Genomic DNA, 21,092 nt, shown 5'->3' with positions numbered 1-21,092 from the left:
TAACCAGATGTTGGCAAAATAGTCATTGATGCTTAGGCTTTTGATCTCATCTCAGAGCACAAAGTTATCTTAATATTTGGTATGTACCCTATTGTAGTTACAAACAGTAAACTAGAAAAGCAACACCTTTCTTATGTGTGCTGTGCAGCATCTCCATTAATTAATGCTGTCAAACAAAACTTAGTGGAACATATGAATATAATGAGTAATCTAACCTAGTATCATCCCTAAAGGACAACTTTGGGTTTAAAAAACCAAACAAAAACACCACACACACAAACCAACCACAGACACCAAACCAGTCACGATTTTGCATGTTGTTATTGCTTAGAAACTGAGTATTCTATTGTCTCAGCTGCACTATAAGCTACAATACAAACAAGTTTCTTTCAACCCATCCAGCTTTCCAGGCAATTTTGCTTTCTTGACATATAGTTACTAGAAGATCTGTTTTAGTGGTCAGATATTAACTAGATTAACCAAGTAGTTGAAAGGCATTTAAAGGACAACGCAATCATCAGACACAGTCAACACAGGTTCACAAAGGGAAAGTCCTAAATAATTTGATATCCTTCTATGTTAAGGTCATCCACCTAATGGATGAAGAGAAGGTGGTGGATGTAGTTTTTCTGGATTTTAGTAAGGCTTTTGGTGATGTCCCTCACAGCATCCTTCTGGATCAGTCATGCAACTGTGAGATAAGCAAGTTCACAGTGTGCTGGGTGAAGAACTGGCTGGAGGGCAGGGCTCAAAGGGCTGCAGTGAATGGGGCTACATCTGGCTGGCAACAGTCACCAGCGGTGTTCCTCAGGGCTCAATTCTAGGGCCACTTCTGTTCAACATTTTTATCAATGATCTGGATGCAGGAGTTGAATGCACCATTAGCAAATTTGCTAATGATACCAAACTGGGAGATGCCATTGGCCCTCTCGAGGGCCAAGAGGCCTTGCAGAGGGATCTAGATAGATTGGAGCATTAGGCAATCATCAATGGCATGAAATTTAACAAGCATTCTGCACCTGGGATGGAGTAACACCAGGCACAAGTCTAAATTGGGAGAGGAGTGGCTGGAAAGCAGCCCTGCAGAAAGGAACCCGGGGGTGCTGGTCAGCAGCAGGCTCAATAGGAGCCAGCAGCGTGCCCTGGCAGCCAAGAGGACAAACTGCATCCTGGGGAGCATCAAACACAGCTGGTCAAAAGAGGGGATTATCCTGCTGTATTCAGCATTGGTGCGGCCTCACCTGGAGTACTGTGTGCAGTTCTGGGCCCCACCATTTAAGGAGGATGTGAAGCTGCTTGAACATCTCCAGAGGAGGGCAACCAAGCTGGTGACAGCACTGGAAGGCATGTCCTGTGAGGAGCAGCTGAGGACTCTGGGTTTGTCTAGTTTGGAGAAAACGAGGCTGAGGGTCAACCTCATTGCTCTCTACAGCTTCCTGAGGAGGGGACGTGGAAAGGGAGGTGCTGAGCTCTTCTCCCTGGGAACCAGTGACAGGATGCATGGGAATGGCTCAAAGCTGCATCAGGGGAGGTTTAGACTGGACATTAGGAAGCTTTTCCTTAGAAAGAGGGTGGTCAAACACTGCAACAGGCTTCTTGGGGAGGTGGTCGATGATGCCCCAAGCGGGTCAGTGTTTAAGAGGCATTTGGACAATGCCCTTAATAACATGCTCCAACTTTTGGTCGTCCCTGAATTGGTCAGGCAGTTGGACTAGACGATCGTTGTAGATCCCTTCCAACTGAAATATTCTATTCTAAGTAGACGTTGTGATAGACAGTGCTATCTATTTCTTTTAGAGACCAACAAAGAGATAAAACACACTATTGTATATTGCAGCCATGTTGAACAGAAAGTAGTTTCATTACAGGACAAGATCCCTCAAAAGTTAAAAGCTCTTATGCATCCTAAGACAGAAAAACACTTTATCTCCTTTGAAGGAAGCTACAGAAACCAAGTTCACCAAGAACCTTTAACTTTCCAGTTTCCACCTTTACAAAGCTACTCTAACAACCTTGAAGTTCTATGTTCAAGATACAATATGAAAGCAAGAAGAAACTCATCAAGAAAATGAGTGAGCACCTGAAACTATATCCATGCCTCCAATATCCAAAATGTCAGCAGATGAAAATTCTTGTTTAAAATATGGGGAAGGGAAGGATGAGAGTGGAAGTTTCCTTTTAGCTTAAGTTCAATTTAGAACATCTTCATACAACTGAAATAAATATTAAGCATATTTATTATTACCCTTTTATGAAAAATTTTGATTTGCTGACCCTTTTTTGATCAATGGTCAGCATTACTTTGCTAACTACCCGCCGCAAAAAAAAAAAAAAAAAAAAAAAAAAAAAGTATCTGGAGCACCAGTACTTAGTCAGTTTTCCTGCACAGATACACCATTGGTCAACTTCTGCAAGAACCACCTCTTGCACACAGGGAGGAAGCATTTCTATACATGTCTATACAAAGACTTCTATGCCACGTGCCTCTTGCTAACTTGCATGTGAACAGGTCAACCATTCATTAAAGTGTCTGCTTAACGGATTAGTAAGTAAACCCTTACTTTTAATACATATGTAAAAATCCTTCCTTCTCTATCATTTCTAACTGGAACTCCAAGGTTGCCAGTGAGTTGTCATACTAATAGGATTGTTTTCATATAAGAAGATGTATTGGACCACAAAGTTTTGTGTGGGTTTTGTATCACCACTTTTTTTATTGGGCAACTTGATACTGCTTGAATTTGTCAGCAGTGGAACTGCCTTACTTCCTTACATAGTGCCTTCAGAACCATTTGCTGCCATTCTGCAGGTCCCATGGATTATGATCATTTTAGGATGATACCAAGTTCTGGATTTTAATAGAGAAAAAAAAAAAACAAACAAAAAAAACCCTTACAACCAGAACCCTCTTGTCTTTTCAGGCTGGCTGCTGGATGGACATTTAGTGTAGTGAGGAAAAGAGATTTTTTTTTTTTTAAATTCATTATTCCAGAATAGCATATTCAAGGGGTGAAAAAGAAAGTATACCTTATTATTCTTAGAGACATTATGAACAAAAAGCTACACCTCGGAGGGTGGGGGATGTTGAGAGCCTTGACACCTCACCCTAATAATTTGTCTGGCAGCTCATTTTTTGCACTGTAACCAAGCACAGAATTAATGCCAGAGAGTTAAGTTCAGTACAGTTTAAAAGCTATGACAAGGAAAAATTTAGCCCAGAATTCCATGCTTTATTAGCCTGTGTTACATAAAACCAAATACATTTATTAAATGGTGCGACTAAATGATTGATCAGACTGCAATGGAAGATTTTTCCTGTACTTAGTCACTTCCCCACCGTAACTAGGTCTCCCAATCCAGAGGAAAAAAGGTTGTGAGTCATAAGGGCTTACTTAGGAGAAGAGGACAAATCAGTGATATAGAGATGGACAAAAACGGCTCATGGCTGCAGGAAGTCATCAGTTTGCTTTAACAAGAAAATACCTGGAGAACATCAGAATGCATACAATTGCAGAAGAGCTGTTCTCCAATATGCTGCACACAAGATTCTCTGACATCAACTTAACCCCCCCCTCAAAAAAAAGGGAAAAACAACAAAAAAAAAACCCAAACAATATTTTACAGTATTCACACTCCAGTACAGTGAAGTCCGTTATCCTGAGCAGCCTTCCTCTACAAAAGAAGTTGACCAATAAAGCTAGAAACTTGCAAGAGTATAGATCAGTCTGGATCACACATACCATGCCGTTCTTATTCACTACTTCAGTTATCCTCTTTCTGATCTCGTCTGAGATTCGTTTTTCTCTACACAGAATCACTGCTGGCAGAGAAAGGAGTCTGTCTCTTCCCCCTCCTAGCCCGTCATCTCATTCTTGCCTAATTGCATGTTTCTCTAGAGAGCGCATCAGATTTGGAGTTTTTTCATTCATTCCTCCTTCACGGGCAACCCTGTGCCTTTGTCTGTAGCTCTTTGTCAGTCAGCAATGGCCAAAGGGAGAGAAGCCTAGCATGGCCAAACGCTCTTATTTCTTAGCCTGGGAATGGGATGAGAACTGAACATCATTCCTCCATCCAAAGTTTGTATTTTCAAACAGGTGCCTCAGAACAACTACAGCTTCAGAGATGTTAGAACAACTAGGAAAAAGCATTTTGCAGGAGTCATACTATTAAAAAAAAAAAAACTCTTCAAAGAGCGTTTTCTCCCCATTTAATAAAAGTTCAGCAAGCTGCTATACAAAGGCCAGGAATTTCTGACCGCCCCAGTACTCCACTGGAGGATCACACATTCATACAAGTGAAGATACCCTTTCATAGCTGCATAGGAAGGAAGCAGCACTAGATCACCTACACATGTATCCACAATTGCTGAAGCCATAATTGTCTCTTGTCAATATAAGGCCCAAACCTCTGCAATTTCAGGTTTTAAACCTCCAAGCAGTTACAGCTGATCCTGTGGTTTTATAACCACCAAGCCTGCCAGCGACTGTCTCTTCCTACATCCCTGCCAAGTATTTGCTGCACAATCTTTTAAACATTACAGTAAGTCAGCATTAGCTACTGGAGTCAGAAGGGTGGGTTTTATGCCCACAACTTCCAAAACACTCAAACACTCCACCTAGAAACAGCCATAGAAGTGTTACAAAGAGGTTTGCCCAAAAGAGTAGCCTTCCATGAATCTAGAGACTTTAGCCTGCTTTAGAAGTTTCAGATGGGATAAAAACAAACTCCTTTGATGCAGTATTATTGGCTGCACTATGCAAATTCCTGCTGCTCCAAACACCCCTAGGGAAAAGCAAGCAATTAACTGGCTGCTTACTAGTGCTCTTAATTTACATCAGTTAATTGCCCTGGATTATTCCTGGGCAGGGAGGGATTTCCTCTCTTCCAATAGTGTGTCTGCAACAGCAGAGAGACTCCTCGCAGGGTGATGTTGATTTCTAGTATAATCATTTAGCAGACAGACAAACAAGACATCGGGGGGGGGGGGGGGGGGGGGGGGCGGCGCGGACCCGAGGATTTAGCGTTGAGATCTTGGAACTCTTTTTCAAGCAGATCCCATTGTAGTCCTCTGAACAGCGATTAAGCACAGATAACAGCTTTATTGTGCAAATTCAGGGAGGCCCTCTCGCTGCACCGGCGGGGGGGGGGGGGGGGGGGGGGGGGGGCGGCAGAGAAAAAAAGTCAGCCAAATAAGGTTGTTTGAGCTGCACCAAGGCAGGAAAGAGTCCAGGAGATGACGTCGCTAGAGGAAGCTTTTAGTCAGTTTCCTTTATAACCTGGAGCAGGGCCAGAGCTACCTCTTCCCGGGGAGTTTCTCTGTGAGAAGTGTCAGTGGATCAGCAAGGACATGCAGAGCCCAGCAACTCGGGAAGGGTCCTGCTCCCCCTGCACAGCCAGCCTCACAAGAAGCAAGGACAGAGCGTGTTTGAATCACACGGTTTCAGTTCATCAGCTGTCTTTCGGGTGGCTACCTAGGGACTTCAGTGAGCTCTGTGCCGGAGGATTTCACTTCAGACCAGACATTATACATAAAACAACTGAAACAAGTTTCCTCTAGAGGCAGTGATGCCATTTCCTGTCAAAAAAGGAGTCCATATTAAGACATCTTATGAACTATCCTCACGAGAAAAGCAAGAACTGTAATTAACCTTCAGGGGTGATTAATCAGACAAGGCAGAGTCACTCCAAGGAAAGTGCTGCAACCCCTTGCAGGTCCAAAAAAGGTACTGCCTGTAAATGCTAAGGGGACAGGATATTTGCAAGAAGTGAGTGATGACCAACCTCTGATATTAAGCACTCTTTTCCCCACAGGATTCTTACAGTAGAAGCAGCAGATCTAAAGCTTTCCTTGGGCTCCTTTTATTGTGTGCGCCTCACCAACCTGCTTCTTGCTCGTCTGCCTCAAGCAACAAATCAAGAAGTCAAAAACAAAAGAAAGTACTCAACTAACATACTTAATCTTCTAGAACCTCCAATATCATAAGCACTCTTAGGCCTAACACTGTCACATTAAAGTTTTAAGAACTGGATCACAACTACCAACTCAGATCAGGCACTCAGAATAGTTCTTGCTCACTACAGTCTGAAGCTACTATAACTGACGGGTTTTGCCAACACTGCTAGTTAGGTGCAAGGCTTGCCATAAGAAGTGGAAGCAAGATTTTACCAGTAAGTAAAAACAAAGTGAATGCTAATTTGTCAGTGGCATTCTTTAAACTCCCTGTTTAACTCTAACATAGAAGGCCTGTAAGTACCAAACAGAAGCTTCTGCTCACTATCAGGCTTAACTGCTTCACCTGCACAAGAGGTAAAACGTTGCTATTCTTGCAGAATCTAGGAACCAAGCTGATGAATACAATACAAGCTAGGGCGTAAAGGCCTTTCCTGGCTTGTAAAATCCCATGGTAGGTATAAAGCTACAGATAATTCATTGTATAAGAGTCCAGTAGTTTACCTGGTTCCACTATACACTCAGCACGTTTTAGCTATTGCTGTTTCTGAAATACAAAGTCATCCAAAATTCACCAACAGGGTCAACACAGACTTCTGTGTAAAGCAAGGTCTTAGGGAGCTGTCAAACACACCTTTTCACAGCAACTCCATGTATCCGGTAGTGTTAGAAGAAAGATACAATGGATCAAGTTTGCCTAACAAGCTAGCACCCATGTCACACCAAAGCCTGTCTAACTTTGGTCAGTGCTGCCAAGCTTCACAAGTTATACTGAACGAGGGAGAGGAGATGCAACACCAAAGGGTTGGTCCTCAGATAAGACAGAAGGTATCTGGAATGCTTCTAGTGTTCCTTCATACCACAACAGGATCCAAACCCAGGGCATCAAAAGAAAAGTGTCCATCCATTACAAGTCATGGTTTCCATCACTGTCTACCCTTCCCCCTAAGCTTTCAAGACCTCTAGCAAATTCCACAAGGAAAAAAAAAAAAAAAAGGATCACCCGAACAATTGCAGCACTCTGCTCATAGCTGCCATCTTGTTGCAGCATTTGGTAGCAACTAGGTACACATCAAGAAACTGATTACCCAGTGGATTCTCCTGATACCTACCACATTCTCTCAGTTACCTTTCTTCTAACCAGACCTATGCAGTTCCAAAGAACAAAGGTAGATATGCTTCAAGGACCTTTGGGGTCCAACTGGGAATTAGGACCATCAATTTAAGCTACAGGCAGGGTCCCTGAAGGCCCCAACGGCTATTGATACACTGAGTTTTAGAAAGTATTAAGGGAAAAGGCAACAGCAGAAAAAACGTTTTTTAAAAATCTTATGTAGCATCATAGAGCTGAGAGCTACCAATCTTACTATTCCTTTGTGCTGAAGACTTCATGCTTGTCCAAGTTGATTTTCTCTGCAGTAACACTTTGCCCTAGAAACCTGGAGACTTATTCTGAACACTGAGAGAAACACTTAGTTCTTCTAATGCAATAAGAGGACTCCAAACTTCATTAGTTTGAAGCTTTCTGTATTCACGAGATTAGCTCTGATTAAACCTACTTCTTTACAACGAGTAAAGACTATGCTACCTAGAACAGAACTGCTCAAGTCCTACTGATAGGACAGTTGAATGCACACCTCATACACGACATGCTTGGGTTTCAAATTCAGCGGCCTACCCATTCATATAGCCACAAAGTACATTCATAGGCAAAATAGTTAATGAATCCTGATACAGAAGCATTGCTTTTTCTAATAGCTAAAAATACAGTAAAATATCAGCCCATTAAATGGGCGTGACTGGTACCAAAAAAAAAAAAAGTCGTTTTCTCTCCCACTCCTCCAACTAAGATGGTTTTTGTAACACTAAAGTTCAAGCAATCGACAATGGACCTTGGACTAGCCATCAATGTGACAGCTCATTCACTTCTACCAGGATTTGGAACCAAGTGAGACTTCCAGCTCTGCCCAGCCTGAAATGACTCAGTGAGAGACTAGAGCACTAGTCAGTAAGCATGAGATCAGAGCTACTCATGGCCAATAAACAGCCTTCTCACAACTTGGGGAGAGACTTTTCAGAGCTTGACAATGGCTTGCAAGAGGCATTTCAGCACTCAAATACTTCCATGCCTCTGCAATACAAAGTGTGTGGGGGAATGATATGCCCTCTTTGGTGTGTGCTTTAACTGTGTACATCTTGCAAACGTTTCAGAACAAAAAAAATATAAGCCAGAGTTGGTTCTTAACTATATGATCACTTTAGATAAAACAGTGAAGCTTTCCTCTAGAGAGCATGGCAGGACCAGCAGGCCAATCCATGATGGACTTTCTACATAGCCTACAAGGCCTGCAGCAGCCAAACCCCCCCAACTGTGCAGACATTACACTTCACAGCAGCAAATCATGTGCCACTAGTTCAAAGGTTACCAGAGTTAATCTTGGATTCCTATTAATAGTGCTCCAAAACATAGTGCCACTTGTAGCAAATCTCATGTAACAAAATGGCAATCTCTAGCTAGATGTGTTAACATTTAGGCTATCTTAAGGAGGAGTAGGGACTCAGAACTCTACAGGTTTTGCTGCTCAAGCTATGCAGCAGCATGTTCTGTAAGCCTGGTGAGATGAATGATAAGAGCTACCAAACACTTTAGACACAAATGTTTTTCCTGCCCAGCCAGAACTGTTCCCTGGAACATTTCCTCCATCTGTCTTCTTCACAATGGATTTATTTTTGTGATGAAGCCCACATATAGCTACAGGTAACTGCTCCAGTTTCACCCACATTTGACCTCGATTGAGGAAAGTCACTTGCATTTTACTGTTTTGTTAATTAAGTAGCTATTAACAAATCTTAAGCTAGCACACTAGTAGTCATGTTTCTTTCACATGAAGAACTGATTACACAGTTATGCCAGCATATCCTGTTCCTGCAAACCACAGCTCAAGAAATAATGTTTAAAATACTATTTCAGTTGTGTCTGCAACTAGGCCAGATGGGGCAGGAAACCAAAGGCTAGTGGCTGATACAGCAGGAGGCCTGCAGCTCTGTACCTCAACAGGCACAAACATCTGAACCACCTTCTGCAGAATCTAAGGTGTGCAATACAGTGTCACAGCAAAGCACTTGCATTTATTTATCTGTTCCAGTTTTCAAAAACTCTGAAAGCAGAACTGCTCCGTCAGAACCAGAAAGCAGCAGACTGAGAACATGAATCCAGCCTAGGCTGTGTCTGCAGATACAGAGGCTGCAATGAGCGCCTTGTAGCGAGTACAGTGTCATAACTTTTGGATTCAGCCTATTAGTGGGAACCCTGATTCATAAGTGTCTCTGCAACACTTTCAGGATTTCTTGGCTAAGTCACACTAAAAGAAGCCACTCATCACAACTGTAAACTCCCTTGCTAAAAGGTCTCAACTGCATTTTACACAGAAGTCCCCTAACTTGAGCTACTTCCGTTAGTCTTACTGAACTTGTTGCCTGGCATTTGGGGGGGGGGGGGGGGGGGGGGTTTGGTTTTTTTTAGGAAGTAAATCTTCACTCATCATTGCTGATGTTTGAAGAAAGGCCTTTCTAAAGCTTCAGAAAAATACTGCCTTAACCTTTAAGTGGCTCAAGTTTGATATCCTTTAAGATGTTGATGTTTAAAAAAAAAAATCCAGCTTTTGTCTCAGAGAGCTGGCATTTAAGACAGCAGGAAAAGCAGAAGTCAGTCAAACGGGCACTTAATACCTATTTTAAAGTAACAAAGTTAAACTAGCTGAAAAAAAAAAAGTCAAGGTGGATTCCATTTCAACTTCCACTTGCATAGGGGTGGGGTTTTGTTTAGGTTTTTTTCCCCCCCCCTCTCCTTTATGTAAACCACAGGCTCTCAGCTTAACACGTTCTTAGGCCGTGTCAGATCACTCCCAGCAAGGAAACATCCAGAGCCTTCCAGCCTGCTCCTCCCTGTTTTATCAATGAAGGGCTAGGACTAACTCTTTTACTCCAACCAGGAGAAATTAAATGGAAAAACCCCATGCTCCTCATTAGTCACCAAACTCCTGCCGCGAGAAGGAGAGTCAAGTACGGACTTGACCAGACTTTCTGAAGTACCGCGATCTCTCCAGCCAAGAAACACTTCGAGTCAAGCTGGGACAAGGCTCCCTAGCAACTCGAGCTGACGAATTACAAGTTGTGAAAACCCCAACCTCTCCTCTTCACAGAGCACACGGGAGGCGGCCATAGAACTCGTTAACTCCCCACCAGGCTCCAGAAAGCTTCACCCAGCACGCCTTCCCCATCCCGGGCGCACCCGCGGGGCGGGCGGCAGGCGCCGCTCCACCGGACATCTTGGAGAGGAGGGGCGGCCTCAGCAGGGCGCTGCCCCGCCGCGCCGTTACCCGCCCGCCCCGAGCCCCGAGCGGGCGGCCACGGCCCGGGCAGGGCCCCGGCCCGGCAGCCGCCCCAAGCTCGGCCCGGCCCGGCCCCTCAGGCGGGGGGTACCGCGGCGGGGCAGGGAGCACAAGATGGAGGGGCGGGCGGGCGGCCCCGCGCCGCACGCCCGACCCGCGCTCCCCGGGACTCCCTCCTTCCCCCCCCCCCGCTCCTCTCCTCTCGCCCTCCGGGGCGGCCGCCGGCGCCTCCCGGGCGGGGGGCAGGCAAGCCCAGGCGGGCAGGGCCCCCCGCGCCCCGGGCCGGCGGGCGAGGCGGGCAGCCGGGGCACCGCCGTTCTCTCCCGCCGCGAGGCCCGGGCGCCGCCACACCCGCCCGGCCCCGGGCGCCAGCCCCGCTCGGCCGCCGTGGCGGAACCGCCCCCGCTCCGCTCCGCCTCGCGGCACCCACCGTTTTCGGCATCTTCCCGGCGGACTGGACACGGCAGGTCGCTCCTCCTGCGCCGGTGGGGCTCTCCGTGGGCTCCTCGCTGCTTCTAACGGGACTCCGCGCCGCGCCTCTCCGCCCGCCCGCCCGCCCCGGCGCAAGCCCCGCCCCGCGCGGCCCCGCCCCCGCTCCCCGCCCCGCTCGCGGGCCCGGCCCTGCTCCCGCTCCCGCTCCCGCTCTTGCTCCCGCTCCCGGTTCCCGCCCCGCTCCCGGGCCCGGCTGCCTTCGTTCGGGGCTGGAGCTGCGGCACCCCCGCCCCGGCCCCGGCCTCCTTAGCGGGGCGCGGCCCGGCCATGCGGCGCGGGGAGGCCGGGCCGGGCGTCGCCGCCGAGGCTCCGGGAGGCCTCGCCGCGGGCGGAGGGCGAAGCGTTCGAGGCCCCCCCGTGGCAGCGGTCCCCTGCGAGGCGGCCTGGGAAGGGAGCGGCCTTGGAGGCGGCGGCAGAGCCCCAGCAAGGCGAAAGCCGGGGGGTTCCAGCACCCCCGGAACTGGGTGCCAAGAAAGCCCCGAGCGCTGAAATTTATTTGCGCATCGGGTGTCAGTGGGACTTCTGATCCTTGCTGAAAGCATTATTTTAAAAAATAACACTATGTTATGGGTCAAAGTGAGACCACGGCGCTGACATGCAATGGATCCTTTTGTCTCTCCTTCGGTCTGAGTCATGCACGCTTGGGGTGCAGCTCAGGGGTGCTGCCCGGCCAACAGTCTCCTCAGGCCTCAGCACGTTCTGCGGTCATGCTGTCACATACAAGGTTTTCATAGCTGTTTAACTAGGAAGCACGCATCCCGCTCCAGGTGCTTCAACAGCACAAGGGGCTGAGGCTCCCTGAAGCTGGGCTGGCAAACCCCCTCTAGTCTTCAAGCCTTCTCCGAGGCCACCACCGCAATCACATGGTGTAAATGAGCAATCGAATTCCTGGGTGAAAAGAGTTCGAGGACCAGCTGCAGACCACTCGCCAAAGCTTCCCCTGCCATCTGTGTTTGGAACCACGACGGAGGAAATCAAGGTCCAGTATTTACATGGGGATTTGAAGAAGCCATCTCATCTCATTTGGGATTTTGAACATTACTGTCCAACAGTGACCCAAGTCCTATTTTCTCCCAGGGGAAAAAAAAAAAGTCATTCTTTTTAAAGTTAACAACTTGTGTCCAGAAGAAGGAAAAGAAATGAACTCAGTAAATTTAATGTCTTATTTTTTAAGCAAAGTAGAAACCTATCTTCCTATTTTTCTTGAATTTGTATCTTCTTGTCAAATCAGCTAAACATTTTCGATCTTTAACACATCTTGGTTGATGGAAAGACCATGCAGACTAGCTGTACTTCATACCTAGTTTTTTCCCAGCATGTTGAATAAATGAAGATTGTGTTAATATGAGAACACATAAATTCAGGAATAAAATAGGAAGAGAGCAAGCCAAGCTCTACTAGACAGTTCAGCATAGACTCCTGCTGAGTAAACTGTTTTCTTTAATTTGATCACAGGAATTTGCTGGGATTAATATTAAACTGAGATATGTTGAGAATTGACATCGGATTCATAGTAACACTTTGTAGGTCTTTAAAAGTTGCAGTTCATTCAAAAGATCTCAAAATGCCTTGTAAATACCCATAATTAAATCCTCAGGATCTGCAGAAAGGAAGTTTCTCTTTTTTCCCCAAGGAATAATATTGTTGTAAAAGTATATGTAATATAAAACAAATAATTTTTAAACCAGAGGCTTATAAAATGTGTTGATTTGCTTTTCAATGTGATGTTTCCTCACCATGCAGCATAATGTGAGAAAGAGAAAATGCAGAATAGTTCTCACCCTATAAAAAAGAAAAATGAAGTCTGTAAGAGACAAGGCCTTGCCTCACCCCAGAGTATACTAGGAGTAATACTACAGAGAGTAATAAAACTATTCCTGTGCCAACCTAGCAGGAGATGGAAATGGGGTCCATAAGCTTTGTTTGCTTCACCTGAATATGCAGGTTTCACCTAAACTAGAATCTCTGTGCTGTGTCTGCATAGGAAAAAACATCAGTATAATTGGATTGATGTAAATTGGTGTAACTTTTCTATACAAGAAGTCGCAGTGTCCCTAAGAGCCTATTTTACAAAGTTTTCTTCCTTTTCTGACTCATTTTCACATTAAGACTTTCTTGGACTAGGTCAAACAAGACTGCTCCATGAAAAGGTTCCACTTGTTTCCTACAGAAATTGATACTGACAGAAGAGATCTAGAATAATAAAGGCAGTTGCTCATGCTTTTAACAAATGATAGAGGGCAGCCACAGTGGCAGGTTTGGATCCAGGAATATTAGGTGTGAGCTTTCTCACTGCATTCAAGTGGCTCTGTGGAGACTTCTTCATTAGCATGCTAACATCATATATGATGGGGAGAGCCTGATTGTGCTTCTATTGGGACTTCTGTTCCAAAATTTCTTCATAAGACTGTGGTAACTGTTTGGAGCCTTTAATCATTCTTTTTCACAAAGATGATAAAACTTCAGATGATGAAAGTCTAGCTATTTCTTTGCCAAATTTAAGGAGCCATAGTTTAGCATCCAGGAAACTAACGTTTTCTTCATAGCTCTAAGGACAGGAGCCATGATGCAAGCGAAGCCCCATGCCAGTGAAACAATCGAATCCAAAGCAGCTGCATTCCCGCTCACAGTGTGCCAGGCGTTCGCCGTGTGCACAGAAAAGTCATGGACCCCACATCAGTCTACAAACAGTCTGAAGGGGTGAGACAAAGCAAAGTGAATTCTACAGCATGACAGACGCTTCTTTCTCACCCCGGCCACTTCTCTTGTCCTTCTTCTCTATTACTCGTAGCAATAGCCAAACAAAATACCATTCATGCCACTTTGAAAGACAAGGGTTCCCTGTGACAGGCAGATGAGTCTCTATGCTTTACTTCCTCTCCTGCTTCTTCCTTTCCTCTTCCCCTTCCCTGTGGACGGGGAGGACAAGACATCTGAAACATTTGAACCGTTTCGTGCCCCAGCTGCACTGTCATGAGGAATTCCTGCTGTGGAGGTGCTGCACCAAGATCTTGCCTCCCCCACAGACCTCTCCTTTGCCAGCTGCTGAGGAGGGACAGCGGTATCAAGCAGAGGGTTTGCTGAGCCCTCCCTGCCTGGCCATGTGTGAGAACAAGCACATCAGTGGATTCCTCAAGAGCCACAGGCAGGGGTTATCTCTCCACCCTGACTGCAGGATGACATTCCAAGGGGCAAAAGTGTCAGCTGACTAAAGATCCTCCCTGGAGGAGGCTGTAGAGGTGAGTAACATTACCCAGGACCTCAAAAATGCTGTTTTTTCCAGACTGCTCAGAGCCCAAATAATACTAAAGTATTTCAGAATTAGATTAGACCGGGATGACATTAAGCATCCTCCTGGGAGGAGGTCAGGTATTTCACTGGAGAATTATTGTCTTGGTTTCATTCACATCAAACCTTTTGTAGTACCTTCTTTTAAGCAGAAAAAGCACGTAAATTATTTGGTCTGAAATACCAGAATTAGTTAGCATGAGCACTTAAACAAGGGGCCATTTAATCAGCTATAGGCTTTTTTGATTAATGCTGGGTAACACAAACTGCCCTTTGCGTAGCTTTGACAGAAGATAGAGGCCTTATTCCATCCAGCTTGCCGCAATGTAGCTAAAAACAAACAAACAAACAAAAAACCCAAAGCAAAGGTGTTCCATGCTAGAAGGTGTATTTCAGAGGGCTGAAAGAAGTTTAGTTTGATTCACATAAGCAAAGGGAGGCACAAAATGAAATTGTTACCATAGTATGAGAACTACACCTTCACCACACAGCAGTCCTGGACTGTCCTCTATTTAAAATCAACCAGTCTGGTTATGAGCTATTCTTTGCATAGCAGGTAGGCTTCTTTCTCCTGCTCTTAAAGTTTCCTTCTGCTCAGACATTAATGCCTACAAGTTCACAGTGAGGTGCCTTCGATGATGATCTTGGATCATTTTAGTGTTTGATTGTGTTTAGGGGTAAAAAGCACCTTCTCTGCCAAACACCCTTGCCTCTTTAACACCTTTATGCCTTGAGCATCAGGGTAATCTTTTGCAGTGATTCTCAAGATGTGCAGATGAGAGGGGCAAAGGAAAGGGAGAGCATAGCACATTGGCTGAAACCAGGACAGACATCTAGGGAGGCAGAATTTGAAAAGGCTGAGAATAATTCTATTCCCACTCAGCTGATGGAACAGGGCAGAAGCTGGTGGGGCCATTGGAAGTGTGACCCCATTTATCCGATGCCATTTCCATGTTAAGGAGTGGAGCTCATTACAGTGTATGGTCGCAGCTCCTGGCTTGTCCATTCCCCAGGGCAGAAATAGCTGGAACTGCCTGGAAATCCCCGGTATTTGAGTCTGCTAGATGCTCTGTAAAGCCCTAGTTCCTAGCTCCCTCAAGCATATAAGTCCCCCACTGCCAATGAGGCCCCTGCAAGGAACAAGGGAGAAGGTAGGACTAGGGACAATGACTCACTGTATGGCCCACATCACTCACCTCACCCTGTGTGTCTGGTGTCTGGGGATATGCTGTGTTTGTGCAAGAAGAGACTAAAGAGGAGACTTTCAAACCAGACAAAGGGTGTGCAATGTATGCAATGACCATGTGAAGAAAAGGTAAGAACCACCCATCTGCTAGAATTGGCTCTTCTTCAGTTGTTTTTTCTATGTACCATATAGGAGCAAGTGCTTGTATGTTGCTTGCTTTCTACACCTTGTACTGCTTGCAGCAATGGGGGGAACAAAAGGAAATCTAATGGATATTCTGGGACCTCACTCCAAATGTTTACAGCCCAAGTAACAGACAACATAACTAGCAAGGACAAAACAATGAATGGGAATATGTTTTGCCCATTTGGGTGAAAGGCATTACCGAATAAATGCTCTGAGATCTATGCAGAATTGGAACAATGTGAGCTTTGGAGACTGACACTGGCACCTTCTCCTCAGAGCAAGGAGGTGGGGTAAGTCCCACAGTCTGTTCCATCTCAAAGTAGTGAAAAGAAATTATTCCTGTGGGCGATGGGAGGAATCAAGCTAGGGGTCTCAGTTTTAGAAAAGATATCTAAACTAAAAAGTAGCTCCAAAGGTATTTATTCTGATAGGTTTGACGGTGTGATGTGTATCCAAAAGGAAACATGCTTATTCATATGTATTTCTCAGAGGCCATTAAGCTTTTATGGTAGTCACCGTCAACTAAAAACATACTGGAAGCAGGGAACTAGAGGTAAAATACTGCATTACCCACAACGCTTTACCCCCTGAGGCAGTCCACAAAGCCTGTGGGACACACACCAGAGCTGTCTAGACCAGCAAAGCCTCACTGTAAACAAACCATGACAGAAAAAAAAATTAAAGCTCTGAAATCTAACAAAACCTGTCACTGTTCTTCATCCACCTTACTTTCTTAACAGGACTATCCAAAGCTTTGTAGGCATAAAATCTAGCAAATCTTTTATTCACTAGGGCTCAGACCAGCAAGGGCTTACACGCAACACTAATAGGCTTTGCTGCAGAAAGAGAGGCGACTTGGAATCTTTGGGAAAGATCTTCACAGTTTCAGTGCCCCAAAGTAACAGGCTTTCTGGGAGTTTTCTGATCCCTCCCTCTCTCCTGCTCTGCCTCCTTCTCAGATGGCTGGTGTGGAGCCAAGATGATGGTACTAGTGTGATGACCATGTAGGGAGGGCCACTGCCTTTCTGACTCAGAGACTGGGAACTCGGAGATTGTAATGAAGGCCACCAGGCGTTTCCTTCCATGCCTGCCAGAGAATGTGAGTGCCCAGTCCAACCTCCGGGGCTGAGGACCAGGCTCCAGATGGCTCTGATACAGGTAACCGCTGGACAGGAGTCTGTTGGGAATGCATTTACTTACACTGGGGTTTTCTGAAGGCTTCAGCATGGAATAATCAGGAGTAATTGTGTACAGGCTGAGTCCAAGATGGTGAAAAAGGGCCATAGAAAGACCAAACTGAGTGTTACTGAATAGGAACCAGGGAGAAGCCAGTTCTGAGAAGGATTTTCAGGTCAATATGGTTTGGCTCCAGCTTCAACACCAGCCAGGGACCAGATACACAGAGATGAGTGAATCACCAAGTGTCTTCCTCACAAATGGCTCCTGGAGGAGTTAAAAAGGTTCTAACTAAATTCAAGTGCCCAGTCATCTACTTGCCACATTTGATGCTGGCCCAAGGCAGGAAAGATCTATTCACTCAGCATGGTTCAGACTCTCACTGTTTTGGCTACAGAGTGGTTATTAAAAGTTACTTGCAATTGACTTTGAAGGAACGAGACTGTTACCAATCAACTAGGTAGCAAAGCAGCTGTGCTGAGATGGCAGCAAAATGGACCCTGCCTAGGGATTGATGTCTATTCCAAAAAATACGTTATGACATAAGAGCCAATATAAGTTATACATTCCTATCCCTCTATTTTTTCTAATCAAATAAACTTCTGGATTCTGGTGTTCTCCTAAACCTCATTAACCAGAACCCCTGAAAAATATTCTCAAAAAACATTCCAAGGACAATCTCTGACTAGTAAGTCATTCTGTGTTGCTGTAGAAAGCAAAGAAGGAAAGAATGGGTGGAAGAGGAAATGAAGAGCTTGTTTTATGGGGGTGGAAAGCAGTGAACAGGAAAATGAGAGTTCTACAGCGACAGCAATAACAAACCTCATTTCTTCGGAAGTCCTGAGACAGCCATCAAGACAGAACCTGCCTACAGGTGCTGATGTTCAAACATCACCACTTTCTTTTTCTTATAAACATGCTTGATCAATTTGCCTCTCCATGAACAAAGTAAAAGTAGCTGAAGCACTGAAAATCCACAACCACCAGCCTCATTAAAATTAAGCTGTTAAAGTACTGTCCTGTAGATCAGGCACAGAGACTAGAACGTAGCTCTCCTTGGTCCTATGAGCTGTGCCAATGGGTGACTGGATGATTTTATATTCTTCTTTATTAACACAGCAATAAAAGTAATATAATAATATTGGCTATCTTAGGGAGGGCTAACAAAGTTGCCATCTTAAGGCTTCAGGAAACAGTGCAAATTCTTTACTTTATGTTAATTATTTATAAATAAATGTTTCTACATATCATCTAAATTCTTGATTTAAAAGAATTGTTTCCTGGATATTTTTTGAAGCTGACAGTGCAAAGAGTTTATTTTTAAAGTCTTTTGAGGTTTTATAGCTCAAGTACTTCAGAGCACTGCTAACAGCAAGAACCTGACAGGCTGATGGCAGGACAAGAACAACAGCTGTTTTTCTTGTCCAGGCTCTGTGATATATAAAAGGGAAAAACTGGACAAGAGTCTGATCCAGATCCCACCAACTGCAAATTTGCACAACAGATGCTGATGATTATGGAGTCTCAGTCTCCACATCTTAGTACTTTGTATCATCATGCACGGTAATGGGTCTAAAATATGCCCCTTTACTTGGAAAGTGTCACTGTGCTCATGTTGCATAGGTGTTAAGAACAGCTGGAAAGTCAGGGGCATGTATCTGAGCCATTCACTCTGCATGGGTAGAAATACACCTGTACCACTGTACAATAGGATTTGAACAACTCAGTATTACATCACATCCACTTCTGTATCTTGTATCATCCTAGAAAGTGTGTGGTGCAGCCTGTTGGCCAAAAAACTTCCTTGCTTACTTGCAAGATTCAAAATTAAATCAGAGTGAGAGAGTAACAGATCCTGGCATTCATCCTACCTGAGTGTGTCAGTAGCCCCAAGCGCAGCAGGATACAGTCCCTGTACTGTGTGGGCGTGTGTGCATGGGTAAGAGAACCAGCGAGCGAGTGGCAGAGGAGGAGCTTGCTGCAGCCAGAGCAACAGTTTCTACAGACCATTAAATAAGCTGTTGCCGTACCATCACCAGCTTTCAGCACAAAGCTGCAGTTTGATGAAGTCTGGTTCTATGTTAAACTCAGTAAAAAACAAGCCTTCAACTCCTGGACAGTTCTCCCTGCCCCCTTTTTTCTTTAGGTCCAGAGCATTTAGTGCCCTGGGGCAGTGGCATATAGGCTCTTGCATGCACAATCTGCTCAGTGACCCCGTTTCATGTCTGCAGAACGCTGCTCACTGCCTGCTCACATGCACAGGGAGGCCCAAACAAATGTCCCATCACTTCAATATGCCTAGCATAGGCCTGTCTTCCCTTCGCATTCACCAACAGCTTAGCATTCCCACTGTGGGAAAGGGAACAGAATTATTCCTCCAAGAATCGTCTATCGTAAGTAGAAGTTATCTATTTGGAAAAAGCAGCCAGTGAATAGGCTGTGTGCTAACCCCCAGGCAGCCCTGCCTCTGATGGGGTTGGTGCTTTGGGCTGTAGTGCATTCCACTGCAGGCCAATGTGGTGGTCAGGCTGTAACTGGGCTGGGTTAAGAAGTTTTCACACACCCCCATCATCACCACCTCTAGCTCTCCTGAAGTTTACCAGCTCCTCAGCCACCAAACCATGCAAGTAAGCTGCATCTACATTAGCTTTTTAGTTCAGGTGAGGAGTTTGGTTCTGAAGTTAATTTCCTATTCACTGCATTTTGCTTCCCATCATGGTGCAGTCTCATACCTGGTGAAATTAATTCTTTTCCGGTGAAAATAAGCCAGAAGATTGTGCTTCCAGGGGTGCATCTGTTGTGCTCCAGCTATTGGCAAGCATTCAGTTAATTGGACCAGAACAGAGCAAGTCCAAAATAAGCTCCCTCTGAAACACATTTAGTATGAATGTTAAATATTCAGCAGCAGCTCTCTTGTTTTCCAGATCTGCTCCTATTACTCCTATTACACCACACTACTTCTTGATGTAGGCATGCTTATTTGTCAAAATGGTCCATGCTTGCTTGTGTGTCTGCTGAACCTGTTCGAACTTTTTTAGCAGGATGGATTTTAACCTGGGTCAGGGTGACAGAACTGAGTTAGGGAGCAAGGAGACATGAAGATTCACTGGCACCTCTGTGGGGACAGTAACCTCCAAAGAAGACAGTCTCAAATGCAGCCAGAATAGCACCTTCAGCCTCAGGCCAGCTGAGCCATCCCTGGGAGCCTGGCTAGCCCATGGGTGCACTGAGCACCAAACTGCAGTTCTGAAGTTGGCTCCTAAATCCTCCTTCTCCCCTCTGCAAAATGCCACAGGCTCACCCATGGACTCAGGATTCACTGATTGACATAAAATTCCTCCTGGAATGTAAGTGTGCACCTCCCCAGAGGTTTTACCCTCCAGTTAGCCTCTACTCCCACTCATGTCTCCCTGACCTTCTCTCTTGCCTGCCATTGTGATTAGAAAGCCTTCTCTCCCTCACACACAGAGCAGCTGCTTATAATCTAACTTCCCTCTGCTTCTCCAGGGCTTCAAGACTGACTCGATGCTCTAGGCATTCCAGCTCCTACAAAGCAGCAACAGAGCAGGGAGGAAGCTCTCAGTCTCGCCACTAACATTAAGTCAATTCTCCCCACTGTACTGAAACTTGGTCAAGTGAATCAATGCACTGGAACATAGGGCTCAGACAGCCATAAAGAGGGAAAAGAAAACTGGCCCGTGTTTCCAGGTAGTGGCATATAATGTGGAAGATGACCTCAGCACTAACTGTTTCAGACAAACTTTAGCAGTTATTTCCATCTAAGTCTTGGCTCCATTCATTTTGCCTGAGACTTAGACCTATTTTTGGAAACCTTAAAAATATACAGGGAGTTGCCAGCCATTTTTATTCCAATGCAGGAACATTATATACTGAAGATATTACTCTTGGCTCCTGCTCAGATGGCAGGTTTTTTTTCCAGGTGAACACCAAACCCTGACCCATGACAATGTTGTTGAGGTAAGTATTGCAGCTGTTTCTGGGCTAGAACATGAAGCAGACTCAAAAAAACACAGAATCTTATTGTGCAGGAGATGCCTAGAGCAAGAGTCTAATCTGGGACTGTTCATGCTACCTCTCCCACCCAGCTGATTCACTCACAAGTGAAAGGAATTCCCTCCCACCTTGTTAACACTACATAGTGTGATCTGCAGTTGGGGTTGCATGACTATGAAAGACATGAACCCCTGGGCAACCCTAATGCCCCCACACACTCTGTGTCCAGTTCTTCTTTTCCCCACAGCAAAACACGATGATGCACCACACAGCACAAACTGCCCCCCGCCCAGTTAGACACAGGCATGACAGATGGCATCATTTATTTCTCCTAGGTTTTTACTAAACACATGGCATCTCTGATCCTAAAATGCAGAGAATTAAGGCACTTAGGATATTTGTACCAGCA

General features: G+C 45.3%; 1 protein-coding gene across 1 annotated transcript in view; it reads right to left on the bottom strand.

The window, feature by feature from the left end:
* Positions 1-10,915, bottom strand: part of MSN (moesin) — a 48,316-nt gene extending 37,401 nt beyond the window's left edge. The window contains exon 1 of the mRNA XM_029997013.1: positions 10,772-10,915. Coding sequence (XP_029852873.1) covers positions 10,772-10,783 — 12 coding nt within the window. The 5' untranslated portion in view covers positions 10,784-10,915. The remainder of the gene's footprint in view (positions 1-10,771) is intronic.
* Positions 10,916-21,092: the final 10,177 nt, after the last annotated feature.

Source organism: Aquila chrysaetos, chromosome 21 (assembly GCF_900496995.4).
Source record: "Aquila chrysaetos chrysaetos chromosome 21, bAquChr1.4, whole genome shotgun sequence".
NCBI classification, from domain to species: domain Eukaryota; kingdom Metazoa; phylum Chordata; class Aves; order Accipitriformes; family Accipitridae; genus Aquila; species Aquila chrysaetos.
This window is presented reverse-complemented; position numbering and strand designations above follow the sequence as displayed.